General features: G+C 37.7%; 2 protein-coding genes across 5 annotated transcripts in view; both read left to right on the top strand.

Annotated features, from left to right (window-relative positions):
• Positions 1–23,034, top strand: part of MEE18 (maternal effect embryo arrest 18) — a 366,229-nt gene that overhangs the window by 84,836 nt on the left and 258,359 nt on the right. For all 4 annotated transcript variants that reach the window (XM_089800288.1, XM_089800291.1, XM_089800290.1 and 1 more), the window contains exon 5: positions 11,727–11,770. In XM_089800288.1, coding sequence (XP_089656414.1) covers positions 11,727–11,770 — 44 coding nt within the window. The remainder of the gene's footprint in view (positions 1–11,726; positions 11,771–23,034) is intronic.
• On the top strand, positions 14,704–17,273 carry LOC149538898 (uncharacterized). Its single transcript, XM_089800287.1, has 5 exons — positions 14,704–15,053; positions 15,181–15,333; positions 15,473–15,873; positions 16,028–16,427; positions 16,546–17,273. Exons 1-5 carry the CDS (start codon positions 14,840–14,842, stop codon positions 16,857–16,859), a joined length of 1,482 nt encoding a protein of 493 aa, XP_089656413.1. The 5' UTR covers positions 14,704–14,839; the 3' UTR covers positions 16,860–17,273.

The following is a 23,034-nucleotide window of genomic DNA, read 5'->3' on the forward strand; positions in this document are numbered from 1 at the left end:
GTTCATACATGATTGAAATGTAGCCAGCGCATTAGTGAGTCCAAATGGCATAACCAAAGACTCGTAGTGTCCATAGTGACATCAGAAAGCTGTCTTATGCACATCCTCCTCGCAAACTCATATCTGATGGTATCTAGATTTGGGGTCTATCTTCGAGAAATAAACTGCCCCATATAGCTCATCCAGTAACTCATCAATATGAGGAATAGGGTACCTATTCTTGATGGTCCTCTTGTTGAGAGCACGGTAATCAATACACATGCGAAGAGTGTCATCTTTCTTCTTCACCAATACGACTAAAGAAGTGAAGGGGCTAGAGCTAGGTTTGATGTGTTCCATGTCTGTGAGCTCCTTAATCATCTTTTCTATCTCCTCTTTATAGTGCCTGATCTCCTCTTTATAGTGCCTGGGATGGTGATAAGGTGTAGTGATGACAGGTTTGGTGCCCTCTATCTCAATGATATGCTCAAACCCTTTATCTGGGGGAATGCCTAGAGGTATATCCTCAAAAACCCTCTTGCGCTTATCAAGCACCGGCTGAATGTTAATATGAGTCTATTGTCCTGAGTCTAAGGGGTGGCCTTAGAGGAAATGAAACAGTGTGCTGCCCACTCCATGTCATCATGCCTCATAATAGCCTCCATCTTGTGGGCTGAAATCAACTTGGGTTCACCCTTTGGTATAGCCTTGAAGATCACCTGTCGACCATCCTATAAGAATTCCAGCTGCATCTTATCATGATCAACTGTATACCTGTCAATAGTCTACAACCATTGTCTTCCCAACACAACATCTAATCCATCCAAATCGACCACAGAAAAATATGCCTCAAGAAGGAAGTCATCAAAATGAATCGGGAGTCTTGACACTTTCCTTGTGCATCTCAATCTCTCACCTCCTGCCACTCTAACCTCGAGCTCAAGTATGTTATCAATCTGTAACTTTCTCTTTGTAACCCAACACGTGCTTCTGAAGTTATGGGATGCACCTATTTCTAATAGACACACAATATGCTATCCTCTAACTACTCCCTTCAAATGAAAGAGATGTCCCATGGGATCACTAGAAAGGGAAGCTATGATAGGAGACTGTCCTTGAATGGATTCCTTCTTTCTCTCTCTAGGTGGCCGTTCCTCACTTTCTTCCTCATTGCTGCCATCAACATCGTTGCCCTCCTGCTGCTCATCCTCCTCCTTTGAGAGTACCTCAACATAATGTATTTTGCCTTTGCCAAGCCATCTATGATTCGGTATCCATGGCTTCCTGCAAGTGAAGCATAACTTCTTCCTCTTGAGTTCATTTTGAGTCTAAAAATCCAACCTTGGAGGGGTAGCCTTATGCTGGTTCTTGTTCTTTTGGAATGAAGTAGACCCATTGTAAGGTTTCTTAGGAGGTTGTAGTATTGAAGAAATTTAGTCTAGAGCGTGAGCGATTTTAATAGCATCATCCAAAGTGTTTGGTTTAAAGACTTTAACCAAACCTCTATATTTGTTTTGTAAACCCTCAGTAAACAACATTACCTTACGCTATTTTGACGTATCTGAGACCATCACCAAAGTTCGCTGAAACTCATCATTGAAGTCATCTAGAGATCCACTTTGTCACAATTGTGCCAAATCCCTGTAATAGACCTCAATGTCTTTCCTGTCAAATCGGGTGATCAGTTTAGAGCTGAAAGTTTGGTAAGATGTAATGAGCCCATGATCCTGGGTGACCAACCCATGATGCCACCAATCATATGCTGCTCCCTCTAAGTGCATTGTGGCGAACCTAATGGCTTCTATCTCTAACATGGGTTTAAGTGTTAGGTAGGTGTCTAGCTTGTGAATCCAAGCTCTCGCGGATGTCTTACTGCTGCCATAAAAAATGGGGAGATATAATTTGTTCTTGGTGTGTTTCAAATCCCTATTTTGTGTTCTAGGCCTCCTGTCCTACTATGGTCTCTCTGTCTCCCTTTTTTGATTCATGTATTGAATAAAAGTCATATCCAGTTTAATTTGATCAGGGAGCAGATCCCATTCATTGTACATAGCCATAACATTATTCGGCAGTAAGGCTGGTGTCGTGGGTGGTGCTACCTCTCCCTTTGCATCAAAAATGGGCATCAAAGGCCATTTCAGTGTTCTATGTGGGGGCCCTAGCATCCTGGGGTGACCCTGCCACACTACCACCTCCACTGTGATGACTCGATGCTGCCCTGTGAGGCGGAGCTAACTGTTGCATAGCACCTATAAGTTGCTGAAGTGCATTAGCAATATTATTCTGCCCATGTCTAATAGCTCGCAAGATTTCCTTCACTTCCCGTTCTTGTTCATTCTCATTACGAGCCATTTGAGTGTCCTGTACTCGTTCACCTTGTTCAACCTGTTCAACCCGTTCACCTGTTGTGATAGGAGTTGTTCACTTGATACCTACACTTATTGACTTAATGTCCAATTTTTTTTGACAACATTGAACCAATACTTGTGATTTTAAAGTTGTTAGTACAATGCTAACCACCCAAAATTGAAAAAACCCCTTAGTTATAAAAATTAACCAATGAAGTGATGCCACATCAGCTATTCAACTACCGGTACCCTTTATGCACGACCATTGGTCTCAATTTTTTTTGGGTTGTTTTGGACAACTTGGCAAAAAGCATGCTGATGTGGCATCATAATGGGTGACGTGGACTTGAAACCTTAGTTTTAAGTAGATGACTTGCCAAGTAAGCTGCTGTAAAAAACTGGGAGTGATTTGAAATTTTTACATAGGGTTTTGATAAGCGCGAAGTTAGGGTGTTGAAGTATTTGGTCCTCTCCCCTATGTTTCTATTACATTCAATTCAAAAGTATAACAAATATTATAATCAAAATGCAGAGAAAACCATTGGTATAAGGAACTTGTTATTGGCATTAGGACATGAGCCTTCTAATCTGTATCAACTGAAGGCACTATTGGAGCCAATCCCCTTGTTTGCCATGAAATGGTATTAATTGATGAAGGTTGCTGTTAATCGGTATTGACTTATATTTTTCCACCAATCTCTGCAATTCTCGCACAACTTTGAAATCTGCTACTATGCTGCTGCTCGGATGCTACTACTACACCCACGCTATACTAGAACTGAGAGTGTGATATGGCCGCTAATTACCACCCTAGCTCCTCATGGTAACCGAACTAGGCACCACCTGATTAGGGAAATGTACAGTTTGTAGTGATCCCAATATAGAGTGCTCTCCTGTTATACTTGCGTTTGTCTATACTAGTTAACATGATTGTTGAATGACTACGAGTTGATAGAGTGAGGGTGACGTTGCCTTAATTGGACGTCTCACCTTTCAAAAACCTTGTGTTCAAACTTCTTCAATTCTCCATGCTATTTTTGATGATGTGTAGTTTCAAGACTACTACTGCCGCTCAGAATGCACCTTCACGCAATTATTGAACCCTTAGACTTATGATGTCATTTGCTACCTAGTCAAAGAATCCGTACATTCCTGTTCATGCATATAGACTTCTTATTCAACGTACCTCTGCTGATATTATCTAACAATCTGCATTTCCTTCCTTGTTTCAGATACAATCTACAACGAGAGACTGGGGCTATGTCCAGTTTCTCCAATTTTCTTAAGGGGTTTCGTGCTTAAGGAAGCACAGTTACATTTAAGCAACCTGTTGGTATTTAGCTCAATAACATATTTTTATCGTACTAATCTCAAAGTAGATGCTTGCTTTTATAACCTCGAAGTGAGGGAAGATACGAACAATTAAGCAATGTAGGATAAAAGCCTATTTTGTCTTTTAGTCACTTAAGTCATTTTTGTCGTAAAGTGTCTTTATATGATAAAGTACTTTATAAATCAACTTGATAAAACGAAGTGACTTAAGCTTAGGAGTTCCCACTTAAATATCTCCCCCAATGAAACCAAAAATATCCTTGTGACTGGGTGGCATCCTCAAAACAAATGCCGTTAGCCTATCTGGATGGAAAGATAGACCAACAAGGCGCCATTATGTCTAGCGCGTAGAGGGGACATTACACAATGGCTTCAATCAAGATGGGTCTACCCTATATGATAATGAACATCACATTAAAGAACCTACACTATTCAAATATCCTTAATACATTCAAAACTCCTTAGAAAATACCAAATTTGAGCACAAAACTCGATCATAGATATTACGAAGTAATTGGTAAATATTTGCGTTATATCAACAATGATCAAGAGATCAGTATATACAAAAGATTGAACGATGTTTCCTAAGGAAACAATCATAAAGAACTAAAACATCTTATTCTAGATACAAGAAACTAAATATTAGAAACATTTTGTTATTTACTGGAGATTACAATAGGTAACCATTAAATAATAAATGATATTAATAGAAACTATCTATTATCATAACACCCTCCCTTAATAGTTAATCTATCGACAACACCAAGCTGTTCTCTAACTTGGACAAACTTATTTGGACCAAGAGGTTTGGTGAGAATGTTTTTTGTTTGATCCGCTGTAGGAGTCCACTGCTACTCAATTGTCCCGTCTTCAACCAGCTGCCGTATGTAGTCATAGTGAACATCCACATGCTTGGTTCGTTCATGGAAGACAGGATTTCGAGCTAACTTGATAACAACTTGGTTATCAACAAACAAAGTTCTCAAGCCTGCTTGTATAAAGGAAGATTGAGTCTTCCTCTCTTGGCATTGAAAAAATATACAATCATCTTTATTCAGCAAAGCAATGCTCAGAAGAGATGATAACGGTTGGTCGTCTATGGTTGGGAGGGCAACAATGATATGGGATATTGCTGTGGTTAAACAGGCACAAAAACAACATGGTATTAGAGCAAGAACGAGCTTGGATTGCAAGTCGATGATGTCTTTGGGATCAACATGTTGTGTTGGGGTGAGGTGAAGGATGTTTGATCTCTGTGAAGTCTTCAAGAGTGATGGGCAGATAGAGAAGAGAACGATTTTTGTCTATGCATAGTAATGGATATGCATTGCTAATAGTTCCTAAATGTTAAGTGCAATGAATCTAGAATTTCCGAGCATTGATACATGCCACAGATCTCTTGAATTAAAGGCAGAGAGAGATATTGTCTGAAGGACTAAGCAAGACTTGAGTAGATATTGAAGAAAAACAAGAGAGATAAAAATACACTGATCTAACACCAAGGATCAACCACACTGCAGACTCAACATTTAGTCACGAAGTTTGTGTGTTTTTAAATTTTGTATGATATGACGTCTTCAAACTCTCGTCATGCCAAGTCTAGAATCTTAGGAAGACATGCTTCAAACAGTGCTTCTCACATCGACATGTGATGTGGGGTAAATACATTGAAGGGCGATGCTATCTTGCATAGTAGAAGATTACTGTTTCAATTATGGGAGATCTCAAAGAGTCTTAGACCATTGAGTGAAGGTGTTTCTTGTCCTATTTGCAAGGTCAAGAAGACAAGAACAAAAAGAACGTTATTTAGAGAAGGCATCAAATTTTGCATGCTTATAAGGAGATATAAAAAGGAAGGAAGCAGTCAGGAAACAGAGAAATAGAGAGCATCGAAACTTGAATTTGTTTGAATGGACATTATTGAATCCATGGAAGAAAGATATCAAATAAGCATTTGAGCAAAGACAATCATCAATTCATATCCATTCAAAAGGTAGTAAGGCATCGATTTGGTCGCATGTTAATTATTTAAGGACAACCAAACTGCACACCAGTACACCTGTTGTAGTAAGAAAAATCACTACTTTGAAGACTGAGAACAAGGAAAAATGAGCAAGGGAAAAACTAAAGATCCCTAGGACATCAGGCCTAGTCACATTTTAAGGGTAGGTCATTTCTATGAAAATACATTTGAGGATATAGGTGGGACATTGCCCAACAATCCTTGAAATTTTTGCCTCTTAACTAAAGCATGAAACTTGGAGACAGTTATAATAATTATTTAATACAGTGCAAATCCTCTCCCTTGTAATTTAAGAAAAGTATATGATCACCCCAATTACTATAAGGTTGGGATCCACAACAGAAAATCAAAGTCATGCATTGGGTAGAGGAATCCAGTTTGGAATTCAAGGAGTTGTATCTAGTGCAAGCTTGCCTAAGTCTCAACAAGACTTCTATCCAAGACCAAGAAGGGAGATTGATCAATGCTTGGATTGGCCAAAACAAAAAAGATATAAAAAAATCACAAAGACCCAAGGCATCCTCCAATATACTTAATACATTTCCATTTGTGAGAACTCATTTTTTCAAGCTTAAAATGATTATCAAGGAATCCATATATGATCATTTTTTTTCAACCCACCAAGACTGCCAGTGAGAAGCATTCAAGAAATTCCTCCCCAACGCAATATTTGCTGAAGGTTTTTGTTCTAGGGTTGTTGAACAAACTTGCTCAAGGTCTCCACAACTGGGGTTGCAAGATAATATCGAATATCTAAAATGAATGAAATAAGTATCCTGAACTTTTTTTTATACACCCTATGAAATATTTTGAAACATTGTATTTTAAAATTAATTTTTAAATATAAATCCTTTTGCTCCATATCATGTGATTTGATATTATTTACTCTTTTGAATCTTTGAGTCACATTATAATAAAAATTATAATTACATTGTGTTTACCGTATGGGGTAAATAGATTAATGCATACAGACAATAAACAAGAACATGTAACAATAGTACTCCTTTTATTATTTGCATATATGCCAAAGAGTTTACATAATGCTTCCAATGATGATTATAATGATCTCAGATGGTGTACATATACTTCCCGAAGAACCTTCCCGAAGGGGTCTGTCGGCTACATAACAGTTATCGAAGGGGTCTGTTAGCTACATAACAACTACCGACTACCTGCTAATCTACCCGTTAATTGCACAATATCTACCGATGACATCAACTCGTCGGCTACACAATATCTATTGATGACATCATCCCCCCCCCAAAAAGAAAAGTCGTCTCCTGGCGACTTCAAAACTAACAAAATAGGAGACAACAACATACAATATAGAAATAATATATACTAGAGAGGAGGCTGCGTCTCTGAAGAATTCTGTTGCTGGTGCAATTTGTACACTTGTTCCGTTTGAATGCGCAAGTCCTTCTGAGTCCGCGTATTAACCTCTACGGCTTCCTTCAGAAGAAGCGCTGCGTCCAAAGCTTGGGCCTTAGATATTTGCAATTCCTGCTCGGCTGTTTCCTTATCTTGCAATAGTACTGCACGCTCAGCTGCCCACGTTGCTTGCCGGTTGGCCAAGTCCGCAGTCATCCAGGAATGCTTTGAAATTTCTAACAGATATTTTGTCGAATATGTGCAGTATGATTCTTTGGAACCTCGTCGGCGCATTGCACAGGCTGAATGGCATTCGTTTGTATGTGTACACCCCCCCTTCTACCACAAATGTCGTTTTCAGTTTGTCCTCTTCTGCCATGCGAATTTGATTATATCCCAAGGACTCGTCCATAAATGAATAAATCTCATGTCCAACTACTTCCTCCAATATATTGTCTATGAAGGGTATCGGGAAGGGGTCCTTGATTGTTACTGTATTGAGACATTTGAAGTCGACACATATCCTGATCTGGGTGGTATCCTTCTTCAGGGATATGACTATGGGTGACACCCATTCACTTGTTTGAACCTTAAAAATAATACCGGCCTCCTGCATTCGGTTTGTTTTTTCTATAACCCGTGCCGCATAGTTTTTATTCATCCTGTAAGGTTGCTTCCATACAGGCACTGCACCTTCAACCAACGGAATGCGGTGAACACACAGTTTGACAGAACTCCTTTCAAATCCTTATATATCCATGGGAATACATCTTTGTATTCCAAAAATATTTTAAATGCTGCTGCTTTTAGTACTGGATTCCAGTTATCCCCCACCAGTATGTTTTTTGGTTTGGCCTCATCTCCCAAATTCATGGTTTGTACTGTGGCTTCGTCATATTTTATTTGCTTTCCCTCATCGAATTCATGTGCAGGAGTTTCATCCAGTGGCGCTTCCCCTTCTTTTATTTCCGTGAATTCTTTTGGAAATTCGTCTTCGTTGTGCCCTTCCTTTATCGTTAGTATGTTGCAGCTCTGGAATAGCTCATAATCCTCCATTTACTAGTGAACTAATCCGTTTACTGAATCCAAATCATTGTCCGTCGACCCACCTTCCAACCGTAGGACTCCTTCCTGATCTTGTTCCATTCATTGCTTTCCTTCATCCTATTCTTCGGAATTAGATGATAGAGCTTCTTCGCCCACCATTTGTGGGTGTAAATCAATAATGAATTTTTGCCTTTTGCTTTCTAGTGATAGTGTATTCTTCTTCCAGTTATGCTTAACTTTTACTTGTACGAGCCATCCACGGCCCAGAATGGCGTCATATCCTCACCTCTTCAGCGGGATGATGACAAAATCAAGTAGGAATGGCTGTATTCCAATAGTTACTAGTTGTGCCATCAGGACGCCGAGAGGTTTAATGTTGTGTTGGTCTGCCGTCAGTAATTGGTAGGTGGCCACAATGTCGGTTGTCCCAACTTCTTCTAGGTATCTTTTGGTAACACATTCACGCCTGACCCTCCGTCCACAATTGTGTCTTTCAGAACAATTCCCAGAATTCCCATCTCGACGACGTTCGGATGCTGTCCGGATGCGAGGGCTAGCAACATTGGGTCCTCTGCACTTGCTTCAGTTACCTTCTTCCTTTTTCTCCTGGTAATTTAGCAATTGGAGCGATGTTTGTGAGTGCCTAACGAAGTTGAGGCATTGTGAGCAATGGATCATTTATTTTTACTGGTACTTCCGTTTGTAATATCTGCCGTATGATGTTTTGTTCGGCGTAGTTCCTTGTTAAGGTACCGGTAGCGACTTTCAATTGTGATTTCCTTGCCTGCGTTGCTTTCTCAATTTCCTCCTGCACTTCTTCCAATCTCTTCTCTTCTTTTGTCGGGTCGGGGTATAGTTTTGCTTGTTTACGGGTGATTGCCAAGACTTCTTCGTCCGCGTCAATGCTGATCAAATTCACTCCCGATTTCGGGCACTTGGCATCTTCATGATCTCTAGGACTACACCATTTGCATAACAACTTTGGTGCATTTTTTGATGTACAGTTCCGTGCAAAGTGGCCACACAAATTGCATGGTTGGCATTGAATCATCAGATGGCCGTTCACATCATATTGAATTCGGTTGCGGCCCCCATTATTATTGTTGGTATTATTGTTTTGCCCTCTTTTATTATTTCTGTACGCACCCGAAGTGGCACCGTCACTGTTGGTGTTTCCGCTTCCTCCTGACGTAGAAGCCTCTTGTGTCAAAAGCACTTGTTGATGTCCTCTTGTTTTCATATTGAAGGGGCATTCCTTTGTGGAATGTCCCATAGTTTGACAGGTCTCACAAAACTGGTTCTTCGGATTGGATCCCTTCATGTGACCTTCTGTGTTGCATTCTTTGCACTATAGCTCGTTTGAGTTTTGTCTTTTTCTGCATATTCTTAAATTCCATCATCATTCTGATCATATCCTTCTGGAGAGCTCGGACCTTCTTGCTGCCCTTTTCGTCATTACTGCTATCTTCTTCTGAAGACGCATCATCTAAGTCGGATGGGCTACTTTTCTTCTTCTTTTTTGTTTTCTGTTCGCTCTCTATGTCCATCGTCCGATTGTGTGCTTCGGTGTATGATGATGGCGACACAATCTTCATTTTCTTCCTGCGTAGTCCTTCAATGAACCATCGCTTTTTCAGCCCATTTGCCGGCTTACTTTCCATTTTATTTATTAATTCTTTTAGCTTTCTAGCATATACACTGATGGTTTCATTTTTCCCTTGCTTTGTGGTGTAGATCTATGCTACTATCTCATTATCGTCCCGCAACAATTGAAACTTGGTGATGAACTCCTTTTTAACTCCTGCCCGTGTAGTTAATTTTTGGGGATCGGCGTCGGCAAACCAATCAACTGCTACACCCCTTAAGGTTCTTGGATATTGTCGTACCTATTCATCTATGTCAGTTATGCCATTCATTGTCCAAATTGTTTCGCATGTCTTACAGTGTCTGATTGGGTCGACCATTCAATCACCATCAAACTTTGGCAATTTCTCCTTTGGTCTTGCCATTATTACTGAATTTTGTGTGCTGGCGCTGTTCAGTACTGTAACACCTGCGTTGTTCTGCACTCTGACACCGACACTTTGCACTTCGACATCGGCGCTCTGTACTCCAACACCAACGCTTTGCACTCCCACACCGACACTCTGCACTCTAACACCGACGTTGTTTCAGACAGTCGTCTTATTTCCAACAGTTGCGTTACTTGGTGAAAAAGGGTTTTCTTCAAGCAAAGTTGTTCCTTCCGGAAGTGTATCGCGGACGAAGAGTTCACTCCACGCTCGTGCTCCCTCAGCACTTCGAGTCGTGCTAGTTAATTCCCTTCCGTCTGGATTCTCTTCCCTCGGCATATATAGGTTCAGAAATTTCTCCCTTGTTTCTTCCACAAAATTCAACGATTGTCGAGTCTCTTCCAACAATTCTTCGGTGCTCCGGTGTCCGTCGGCAATCTGCTGAAACCTTCGTCTGTGCTCGGCCTGTTATGCCAAAATTAAATTTTTTTGTGTGGTGCGTATTCCATTTTTTCCCTTTATCTTATTTCTATCCTTGTTAAGCAGATTCGGCATTAGTCTTCATTCCTTTGCCTTCGTTCCCAGTCCATTGGGCAACGGTGCCAAATGTTTGCCGTATGGGGTAAATAGATTAATGCATACAAACAATAAACAAGAACATGTAACAGCAGTACTTCTTTTATTATTCGCATATATGCCAAAGAGTTTACATAATGCTTCCAATGATGATTATAATGATCTCAGATGGTGTACATATACTTCTTGAAGGGGTCCATTGGCTACATAACAATTACTGACTGCTTGCTAATCAACCCATCAGCTACACAATATCTACCGATGACATATTTGTGTACAACGTCCAAGTCATAGATATATTAAAATAATCCAAGTATAATTTCTGACAATGGCAACAAAAGTAAAAAGTCTCAGGATACCAGAATAATAATTGTAGCTATCCAAAAACTGTAATTCTCTAGAGGTGTTGAGAGCTCCCAGAGTGATGAAACTGCATCTGAAATGTACCTTTGGACTTATCTCAATCTCCTGAACTCACTGCCACGATCAGAACTCCATTCCAAAATAACCCAGTGCTCTCCAATAAATTTGTAGCTTCAAGAGATGTTGGAATGAAAATAAAATGCATATATTACACATCAATGTTAGTGAAAAACCGCAGTGATAAACAAAGTGAGTAGCATAGAGGATGCATTATTTAGGTATGCCAATTATAATTGCTTTAACAATTACCTACTAGTTCAAGAGTATAGTCGCTGTTTGAGTCTGATGAGCTCTGCTACAGCTTAGGTTAGAATTCATCCCTTGTATAAAGCTTTGGTCATCAATAGTTTCCTTAATTGGAATGCTTCTGCCAGAATTGTAAACTGCATTTATATTCTCTTAACTGTTTTTTATTATGCTCCATTCGGACACAAGTAGATAATGCCCAATGTTTACTAATTTTAATCGCAAATTTATATGAGGATTATATGATCACTTAATACATGTCTATAATCTTAGTTTCTGAATATATAAATATGCATTTTTTTTTCTGGATTTTTTAATTGAGAAAGTCCTAATATAGGTTTTTTACCGATTTTCAAAACTATGATGCAGATTCTTCGGCGAGCAACTGAAAATTTTTGTTTTGGAAATGGGAGGTACTCTCTTAGTTCACTTTCTATGGTAGTTTTGTGAGAATATATATAAAGAATCTGATAACATGAAAAATTACATTGAATCAATATACATATTTCAAAATACATATATTCAAACTCATTAGAATCCGGTCAATGAATAGGAGAGATACTTAGGCTACTCATCTAAACCATGGTATGCATTTGAATTATTAATGGTTTAAGATGACGCCTTTGTAAACTAGTGCAACATATTATCAATATTGAATCATTTCCAAACATCAACGTACATTAAATTGTTCTTTTATAATTGATATTCTCCTTTGTAATGTTTCTTTTCTCTAAATAATTTTGCTTCATTAGAAACTCTTAGTACTCTTTTTTGTGTACTTTGCTTGGTGACTCGTTGAATTTAATCCTATATCTGTATGGAAGATCATAGCTATCAATGTTTAATCTCTTCTCTTTTTTTTTAGAGTAAATCAACATGTTCTGTTTAGTGACTAAGGCTGACTGATTTTTTGTTCTGGAAAGTAATAAAAGTTAAAATCAATATCAGAGATTAATATCTATTGGAATTCTCAATTTTTTACAAGCTAATATATTCAAGGTGTTTTTTTTCTAAGGGTAAATACTTTTGATCTGCATCTATGAATGGGTGAGGTCATGAACCCATGATCTCATCGCCGACATAAAATGTAAAAATGATACACCGATGGGGTTAAAACTGTGGTTGAAAGAAAAACAACACAGTTTGACCATCACACTCTGCGGCAATACAGGCTGGCTTATTGAAGAATTGAATAGCTACTCTCTATTTACTGTTTTTTAACTTTGTCTGCTTATTTTATCATGCACTTACATTGAAGTTCTGTATCAAATATCAGTAATTGCTGTCCCTATATCATCTTGGAAAACAAAAACTATTTTACTTGACTGAGGAGGATGGTAGTTGTACCTCTTGTTTTATTCAATTCTTGAGATCCATAAACGAGCTTGGTGTTTTTTCATCCATTATTTATTGAAGATTTTAATAGGTGCTACGTGATTACTTTTCTTATGACTTCATCTGCTTATTTTTCATGCAGTTACATTGAATTTCTGCATCAAATGTTAGCAATTGCTTTCCCTATATCATCTTGGAAAACACAAACTATTTTACTAGACTGAGGAGGATAATAGTTGTACCCCTTGTTTTATTCAATTCTTGAGATCCAAAAACAAGCTTGGTGTTGTTGGATATTTTATTAATTCGTGCTTAAGTCCAATTCAGGCATTTAGTATTGCTATTTAATATTTTGAATTAAGGAGAATAATAGCTTTTTATGTATTTATTATTTGTAGCTAGGAAGTTAGTTTCTGTAAAAACCCTGTGTGGTCTCTTCCGGTATGCTGATGAAAAAATGCCAATGTCCCCCTATTTTTTGAGTATATATATTTTTTTGTGTTTTTTGAAAGATATATGGAAATTCAAAGCAAAGAACAATGCCAAGATAAACTTTTGAATTTAATTGTAACAATGTATTCACTAATTCTAAAGAAAACCAAATATCATTTGGTAAAACAATAATTTATTAAATGGAAAGAACTTGGAATAGCAAACGCAACCCTGCTATGTATTTGCAGGTTCTCAATATTCGGCCCCTGGCCCAGTGAGTGAAACTTCTAGGGTAACGTGACTCGCGGCGAGTCATGCGAGTCAGCGAGCCGTGCTGACCTCGCCGAGTCACAATGACCCGTGACCCGTGAGCGGAGAGTCACGAGGAGTGACTCGCGTGACCCGGCCCATCTTGACCCGGCGGCGATAGGCTCTAAATCCGGCTATTAAAATATAAATTTTTACAAGTATTTTTAATGTTTTTTTTTTACATTTCTCACTCATATAACCCTAAAAGGGCTCCCATAACAGTCTATAGTGAAAAGAAGAAAGAGAGAGAGAGGTAGAAGAGAAATAGAGTTTTCTTGTTTTGCAACCAGCTGAAAGGAGGAGGAGAAAAGCTTGCATTTGTGACATTGGAGCTTGCATTTAGATCATCAAGGAGTTTATAGGAGCTCTTCTCAACACTTCCCAAAGCATTTGAAAGAGGTAAGACTTGATTGTTTAGATTTTGATGATTTTTTTATCTATGCTTATGGGTTTTTTGCATGAATTTTTTTTTTTGTTTATGAGTTTTTTTATAACTTTAGATCTTCATAAAATGCAATGCTGAAATGGTAATATTTGGTCTAAAATGTCTTATTGCAGCAACCTTTACATTTTTCCTTACTTAAGTCATAATGGCTTCTGGAGGTAAAAAACCCAAGCTCTCTAAAGGAAACAAAAAAGATGAGTGTTGGAAGTTCGCCATAGAATTTCCGGGTAGAAAGAGAACTCAAACAAAATGCCTATTTTGCAAAACCATTAATAGTGGGGGGATAAATAGATTAAAATACCATATTGCTGGCTTACGTGGTCATGATATTGAGCCTTGTGGAGCTGCAACTGTTGAGGCTCAACGTTTTTGTTATGTAGCCTTGGAAAAATATGAACAAGAAAAATAATTAAAAAGAAAACAATTAGAAGAGTTAGCTCAGATTGGTTCTAGTTCCCTTCCATGCTCATCTGCAAATGTTTCTGATTCAGTAGGCTGTGTTGGAGAAGGTTCTTCCCGTCCCCCCTATTGTCCTAGTGCTTCTGTTGCTCGTGCTTCTTCTACATCTATTCCTTGCACTTCTAGTGATGCTACTACTGCTGCCCCTTCTAGTAGTGCTGGCTTTACCTTTCGTCCTAGAGTCAGAAAATCTAGTAAGTTGGACAACTTTTTTGTACCGCGTACCACTTTTGGTGCACAACCCTCACTTGAGAGCATGGGCTGGAATAGGGAGATACATGAAGTTGGAGTAAGAGCAATTTGCAAGTTTTGGTTTTTCTGCGACATTCCATTTATAGTAGCCAAGTACTTCAAGTTTTCAACTTCATTTATATTTGATTGTTTTATGTTTTAAGTTTTAAAATTTATATTCAATTTTATACTTTTAACTTGATGTTGAAAATTTGAAATATGCTAATTAAAATGTTTTTATAAATGTAATAGGACTCCTTATTGGCAGGGGATGATTGATGCAGTTTCCATCTGTGGTGCGGGGTTCAAAGACCCCACTGAAGATGAGTTGAGTGGCCCCCTCTTGCTAGATATGGTTGAGGAGATGAAACTTGAGTTGGAGGACCACAAAAAGATTTGGAGCCAAAAGGGGTGTACCATCATGACAGATGGATGGACAGATAGGAGGTCCAGAACCCTCTTAAATTTTCTTGTTTCTAGTGGAGGTTATTCATCATGCTCTACTTCTTGAAGTCTAAAATTTAATGTATACTATTATTGAATAACGAAAATTTTGTTTTATTGAGTATTGATTCTTGAATGATAATTATTTTGTTTAATTTTCACTTTCAGGATCCACCATGTTTTTGAGGTCCACAGATGCTTCCCCATGTGTGAAAAACGCAAAATTCTTATGTGAGACAATTGAGGAGGTCATAAGGGAGGTGGGGGAAGACAATGTTGTCCAAGTGGTGACAGATAATGCAGCTAATTATGTTGCTGCAGGTAAAATTTTAACTTCTAACTTTCTAAGTTCGACTTCTAAAAAAGTTGTTTTAGTTTTTCATTAAATTTTGAAAATTAAAAGTATTTTTAATACATCAAAAAATTTCATTGTTTACTAACTAATTTAAAATTGCTGCAGGAAAACTATTGATGGAGAGACACCCAAAAATCTTTTGGACTCCATGTGCGACCCATTGCATCGACCTCATGTTAGAGGATATTGGCAAGCTTGTATGGGTGAAATCATGTGTTACGAAGGCCAAAAATCTTTGTAAGTTCATCTATAATCATGCCTTGGTCCTCAGCACTATGAGGAAATACACGAAGGGAAAGGAGTTGGCTTGTCCTGGTATTACAAGATTTGCCTCTAACTTTATCACACTAAAATCCTTGCTGAGTTCAAAGTTAGAGTTGAGGTGCATGTTTGTTGGTCCAGAATGGAGTTCCTCCTCCTTTGCCAGCAGCCCTGCAGGGATAGATGCAACAAAATGCATTTATGATGATGATGATTTTTGGGAGCCATGTTCGAAGATTGTGGAGGTAATTTAAAATTTAAATTTAAAATTTTAAAAGCTTAAGTCTTAAAATTTTATAAATTAATTTGTCTCATACATATTTTTGTTTTATTTTCATTGTGCAACTTTGGAAAGTTTCATCATTCACTAAATTGTTTTTTTGTTTAATTGTTTTGTAGATCACCAAGCCCCTTGTAGCCCTCCTACGAGTTGCTGATGGCGAGAAGCCCTCTATGGGCTACATTTATGAGGGCATGGATAGGGTCAAGGAGACTATTAAGGTCAAATATGTAGGAGTTGAGGAAAACTATGGCCCTATTTGGGACATAATTGATAGGAGATGGCAAAATCAACTTCATAAGCCCATCCACGCAGCAACCTATTACCTCAATCCGGCATACCATTTTTGTGATGATTTCAAGGCAGTTGAGGAGGTTCTTAGTGGCCTATACACAGTGATATCGAAGATGTCTCCTAATCCCACAGATATATTGCTTGAGATGGATGCCTATAATAATGCATCAGGGCCCATTTTTTCAAGTCAAATTTGCAAAGAAGGTCGTACAAAATTGCAGCTAGGTAAAGATTGCAACTTAAGTCTTATACAATCTAGTTTCTAAATTTCTAGCTTTAAACTTAAAGTTCAAATTTTGAAATGAGACTAATATTTTTTTGTTTTCCTTTTTTCAAAATTCAGATAGATGGTGGCAAATGTTTGGGCCTTCAACCAAAAACCTTCAACAAATCGCCATCCGCATTTTGAGCCAGCCAAGTAGCGCTTCTAGATGTGAGCGCAACTCGAGCATGTTCGAGCACATCCACTCGAAGAGGCGTCATAGGTTGTCTGTGCAGAAAATGAATAGTCTAGTCTTTGTGCACTACAACTTGCGCATTAGGATCAGGGAGATTTTGGATAGTGACACCTCTCCGATTACTCTAGAGGAGGTTGATCCAGAGTCTGATTGGATCACTGAGGCTACTGATCCTGTCTTTGATGATGAGGACCTATAGTGGCTTGACCAAGAAGATAGAGAGGGCCACGCTGAGGCTGTGGCTATGGCAGCAGAGGACCAGAGAGCTCTAGTTGTTCCTAGTGGCACCTCACAGACATTGGCAGAGAGTACAGTTGATCCTAGAGGCACCTCACAGGCTGATGCTATGGCTATTGAGACATCTAGGACCTACCTTAGACGCCTTACTAAGAGGCATTTTATAGATTATACTGAGCCTGAGGTTGAGGCTGAGGTTGGGGATGAGGATGAGGATGATGATGATGATGAGGATGACGATGAGGATGAGCCTGAGGATGAGGATGATGATGAGGACTCCGACTAGGAGCCATAGCTGTAGACTTATAGTCTTGTTTTAACTTTTTGTTTAACAGTTTAACTTAATATATGATTAGCATTTGGAACATTTGAATTTGATGATGATTATTGAATCTTGATGTGTTGGATTTCATAATGCATAAATGATAATACATATACATTTTGATGGTTTGGATGGATTTATCTTAGTTTGACTTTAATTACTAGTAATATAGTATTTACTTTTAGCAATTTACCTTTGTAAGTTTGTAGTATTGTACTTATGTAATCAATGTTTGACTTTTAAGTTTTAACTTTAAGTATGTGCATTATGATCAAATTATCTTCTATTTAATGATGTTATTGTGTCTTTACGCTTTGTTCAATAATGGGTGCATGGAATGTGCTTTAAATCCTAAAAAATCTCAAAATTTCGAGGTTTTTTCACTTTGCCGAGTCACCGCCGAGCCAGGTCACGAGTCAGAGCCGGGTCACGAGTCAAGTTATCCTTGTTGAGTCCGAGCCGAGTCCGAGTCTCGTTACACTGTGAAACACAGGTCCTATATTAAGCATGCGGCTCTGCAACAGTATGTACATTCACAAGAAATGTAAATGCATGGTACAAGAAAAAACCACACAGCCCTCTTAGATATCACCTGAGCTCAAGAAAAGGAAGATGCTGGCCTCCAAATACCAATAGCTGTTTCTCATAGACAAATTGCAGCTTCTTCAGCACATTCAATTCTCTTTCCCAAATCATAGGCCAGCCTGTGCTTTCAATTCAATCTCTTATTAAATCGCAGGTAGCATTATTTATGCAAAAACACCTTCTTAGATACAATAAATTATAGTAGGGAGCAATCTTTCAATTTGTTATACCTCAGCAAGAAATTGAAGAACAGCTCAAGAAGAATTCTCAGAACTCACAACTCATACCCTATAAAATTATCAAAAGAAAATAAAATTCAATGGATGATGAATTCTCATAATGGGAGCCATATTTGTAATATTCATTGTGCAACTTAGCTTTAACTACACACCTTTCACTTACATGCCTTTTTGCTTTATACATAGTCACATAATATAATTGATTAATTTCCTTTTGGCTTTGAAAAATGATCTTTTCCACCATATCATGATATTATGACACATGAGGTCTTTGTTTCTTGTGCTGATTTAAAATTTTTCAATCCGGTTCCAACGAGCTATGATCCTAAGGTGGTCATATACAATACCACCAAAACTAGCAATGTTAGCATATTTAGTTGAATAATAATTATTAATAATAATTCACCCGTCTTGCGAAAATGACCGAAGAAGCATCAAAAGCAAAATCTGACAACATCGGAGTGGTCCTGATGAAAGAAAATGATGAATGAACTTGATGTGGTTGCTTACTAATAATAGACGCTCCTTCCAAAATTCTTGGAGCCCAAACTAGAAGCTAGAAATAAAAACTGAGAGCATTAGTCAACTCCTCTAACTCAATTGAGCTCTTCAAAACCAACTGTTAACTTATAGCAAGTCCCTTAAAATGGAGCCAAAACTCACCTTAGGCCATTGGAAAGCCTAGTAACTCCACAACCGAGACCCTCAAATCCCAATGTCAACTCACGAGGGTTGCGACTATGAACTAACCAAGCCAACTGCAAGAACTTGCTAAAAATGGAGACACTACAGTTTCTACCTACCCTTGCATCTCATTGATGCACTCATCTCCACTCTTTCCTTACATAAGCAGGTTAGTGTAAATTTGCATCATTCCTCATAGTATATCGTTTCATCTGGTGAAATGTTTGCTTATCTCTCTCTTTGTGAAAGTTATCTACATATTGGGATCTTTGACCAAGAACACTTCTCTAACATGTTATCAAAGCTTATCTTCTTGCATTTCTTTCCTACCAACATAGGTTTTGAGGCTGCCTAAATAAAGGCTTATTTGGTTGGTTTGTCCTTGATTTTCTAATAATCAACATCACCTCATCAGGTCGACTATTCTAGCTTTCATTTTCATTGGTGGCAGCACAATCCTTTTCATGCTGAATCATTATTATTAAATGCAATTTCATTGGTCATAGCTAAACCAATTACATTGCATTATCAAGGGCAATATCCTCATTGATGTGATACATATCGCTCAAGGGGTATTCATCGGTAGCTGTGATATACTCCATTTTGGCAGAAATAAAATTTGTAACAGATATGTTATATTTTTGTTAGTGACAACTTTAGTTTGCATTTTCAGCAATATACAATGCAGTTTGAAAGATCTTTGACATTTGATTGTTTGTGCTGCACTGGCAGACTTTATTGGTCAATTGCTAGGCTCATGATTTATTTATTTGGCTTGACAGTAGTTAATGGAGCAGTCCCTGCCTAATCAACGCAAAATTTTCTCATTGCTCAGATCGAGCTCCGTTTATTCAGCATTAGTGTTTGGTGTTTGGATGCAACAACTTAAAGCTCATTGGTTTGATTTATTAGTTCTTGCATTGTTTGGAATAAGAGTTTTGTTGTTGTAGGCACTTCATGGTAATTACTATTAGCACTATCTTATTGTTGCAGCTTCTACGTCAATCGGGTTTGATCTTGAGGGGGCAATTTATCAGATTACATAAATATTTTTTGTTCTGAGCCTATAGTCATTGCGAGATATTTTATTTGCCTTGATTTAGGGTTTACTATTTGCAATAATAGGCATTTGTTGGGTCAGCAACCAGAGCTTTGATCAGAGTGCTAAGAAACTTTAGTTACTCTTTTTCATGGAATTGAGTTCTCTCGTTATGCATCTCAATGGTCCAAAGGTTAGTGTGGCAATAGGCTCACATGGTTGCAAGACTTCTTTTGTGCAAGTGTGGTGGCTTGACCTTTTGAGTTTGTATTGAAAAAGTACATTGGTTTGGCACTTTCTTATTGACTTGATTAGTGCGTGTGTAACCACCAATTATATTGTTCATTGGTCCAAAGGTGCGCTTGTTTTCTTGGGGTGCATTTTTTGTTGTCACATGGTAATATCATGATTTGAGATTTTCATACGATATAATTCACACTTGGGACTTGAGCATGGAGTGTTTGCTTTGGTCAAAAGGGTTGTGTTCGACTTCGATTGATACTCAATATTACTAGGGTATTTGCAAGTTTACCACTTTGGATTAAGTGTGATGAGGCGATGGGCTTGATTGCCCTCCATATTTCAAAATCTTTATTCTTCCACTTTGAAGAATTCACCACACCAAAAGAGCTACATGAAAACTTTAAGTATGTTTTTGTTTCAATTAGAGAAATTTGACCTATATAGCTAGAAGCACAATTAGCATCTCTGACTGCTGATACATTTCTTTCTATTGAGGACTATTTGGTTGTTAAATTCAAGTCTTTTATTCTCACTTGAAGGGTTATGGGAAAGAGAAAATAGATAAGTATTTTCTTGTTTTTTTAAAATTATATAGGTATCTTTTTTTTTTCTATTTCCTTTTATTCCACTATGAATGGGTTGGGTATGTGATTTATAATGCCATCTTTTAAGACTGTGTGAGAGGTTGACTAGGGAACAATCAAAGCTTAGTCAAAATGATGTTAGTAAGTCTAATGCATTGATTGCCACTCTTACCAAAGGGAAATCTAAGAACAAGTTGAAGACATAACCTAGCGAGTCTTCCGTTATCTCTTCTACATATGCTAAGGCCAAAAAGGAGATGCCAAAGTGCACCTAATTTAAGAAACCTATCTATACTGGAACAATATTGTTATATGAAAAATAGACTCAAATGTGGCCTTTGTAAGAAATTCGGGTATGATGAACTAAATTGTTACAAAAAGGAATCCATGAGTTAAAACAATCATTCAAGGTGCATCTTTAAGAAGATTAAGAACAAAATAAAATGAAATAAATCCAAGAGAGCTTAATGTGAAAATAGTTACCAAAAACTCAAATCCAAAGGGAGCACGGAAGAAGAATTACCAATGAATCGATAAGAGGAAACTTATTTTGATAGGGGAAAGCAAAGAAATCCCCTTGTGAATAATATGAATGAGGCAAAAGCCTAAAGAATGAAAGAGAGAGGAGAAGAGTTATGGAGTCATTGGCTCATTACAAAAAACTACATGATGAGTGTGTGTAACAAAGAATGAGAGAGGAGCATCTCTTAGATAGAGATGAGAAGAAGAGTTATTTAATAACTCCCATGTGAATGATTGCCACATTCATAAGTGTGTGCATAACAAGTGTCATAATCCTCTTAAGGAGGAATAAACTAATATCCTTAATAAAAGAATTACAAAAATGACTTGTCCTCACACATGGACAAGAGGACAAAATACATAAGGGATACATTGGTTTATGTCATTTACTAAATACAACCAAGGAAAGATTACTCATTCTAACACTCCCCTTTAATCTTTACTTGGGGATATTACGACAAGGGGTATCAAACCCAATTTACAATAAATACAACTTCATCTTTGAAATGTCTTCAATTGTGCAAGAGGTCTCTTGTTAGTGTAGGTACATCTTTGGAGAGCCAAGAGAAGTGGATATGTCCTTCAAATGTATTACATCTTCAAGTGGATTTGTGGTTCATAAGATATGTACAACAAATAATAATGTCTTGTATGCACTTGATGGATTACCTAGAAAATAGAAACAAGAAACAAGGCAACTATCCAAAAGGAGAATTTCATCTTATATTCAAGTTTGCAATCCTTTGAAATGTTATAAGGAAAATTTCATAGAGAAAAGTGGGATAGAGTGATAAATGTAAATGTAACATGTCACCACAAAGCAATGGAGCTAACTTGATATCAAGATAAATCATATGCTCAAAATATAAAAAAAATTGATGGATATGAAAAGTGTTTATCAATGCTCCCATTAAGGTAATATATTAATAGACAAAAGACCAAAGACAAGATCAACTAATGCTAGTAGCATCAGCATTGCATCAATCACAGACAGTCCACTACTGAATCTTCCTACTGCACGTGAATGAGTGTACCGCTTACATGACTCACAATCTAAGCAATGAAGTATGCGGAACACTATTCACTTAGTTTAGTTATTGAAGAAAAATGAGGAGAGACAAAGATAACTCAGTAAACATGTGACTCAAGCATCAAATCAACTCAAGATCTCAATTTGCCAGCATGTTTACTGGAAATAGTAACAACATTTTGCCTTCAAGATGGGTCAAATCAACTGAAAATGGAGGGAAACTCCATAAATAATATCCTCTTCATAAGGAACAAATAGAGGGAAACTCCATATAAATATCATCCTTTCAAAGTAGAATAAGTAGATCAAAATGGAGGGAAAGTCCATATAAATATCATCTTTCAAAGTAGAACTAGTAGATCAAAATGGAGAGAAACTCCATATAAATATGATCTTTCAAAGTGAAACAAATAGAACCAAATGGAGGGAAACTCCATAGAAGGTAAGTGGACACCGTGATAGGATGGAGGGATACTCCATGGGCCGGATAAGGCAACTATGTATCAGTTATACTGAGGGGACCTTCATAGTTAACCTTGAATTTTTTTTGGCTCCCTATGCAACTTACAAAAAAAAAAATACAATAAACTCCATGAAGAATCAAGAGAGTTATTTATCATGATCTTGGGCGATCACATTTTGAGTATTTGCTACAAATTGATTAAAGAAGGGACAACTTCCTTGGGTGTTTTATATCTTAGAGCAGATTTAAGGGTTGTGATCAGAATAACAAGGCCTGCATTGAATCATTATAGGCTGTGATCAATACTTTGGAGCAGTGTCTCATGGTTATTAGCTGGGAACAATTTTCCTTTGGCAGTGTTAGGTGATTCATGAGCTGCAATAGCGAACAAAGGTTAAATTTATTCCCATCCGCCATCAAAAAGAT

This window comes from Cupressus sempervirens, chromosome 9, assembly GCF_028749045.1.
Source record: "Cupressus sempervirens isolate cs-2001-9-10 chromosome 9, ASM2874904v1, whole genome shotgun sequence".
Classification (NCBI taxonomy): domain Eukaryota; kingdom Viridiplantae; phylum Streptophyta; class Pinopsida; order Cupressales; family Cupressaceae; genus Cupressus; species Cupressus sempervirens.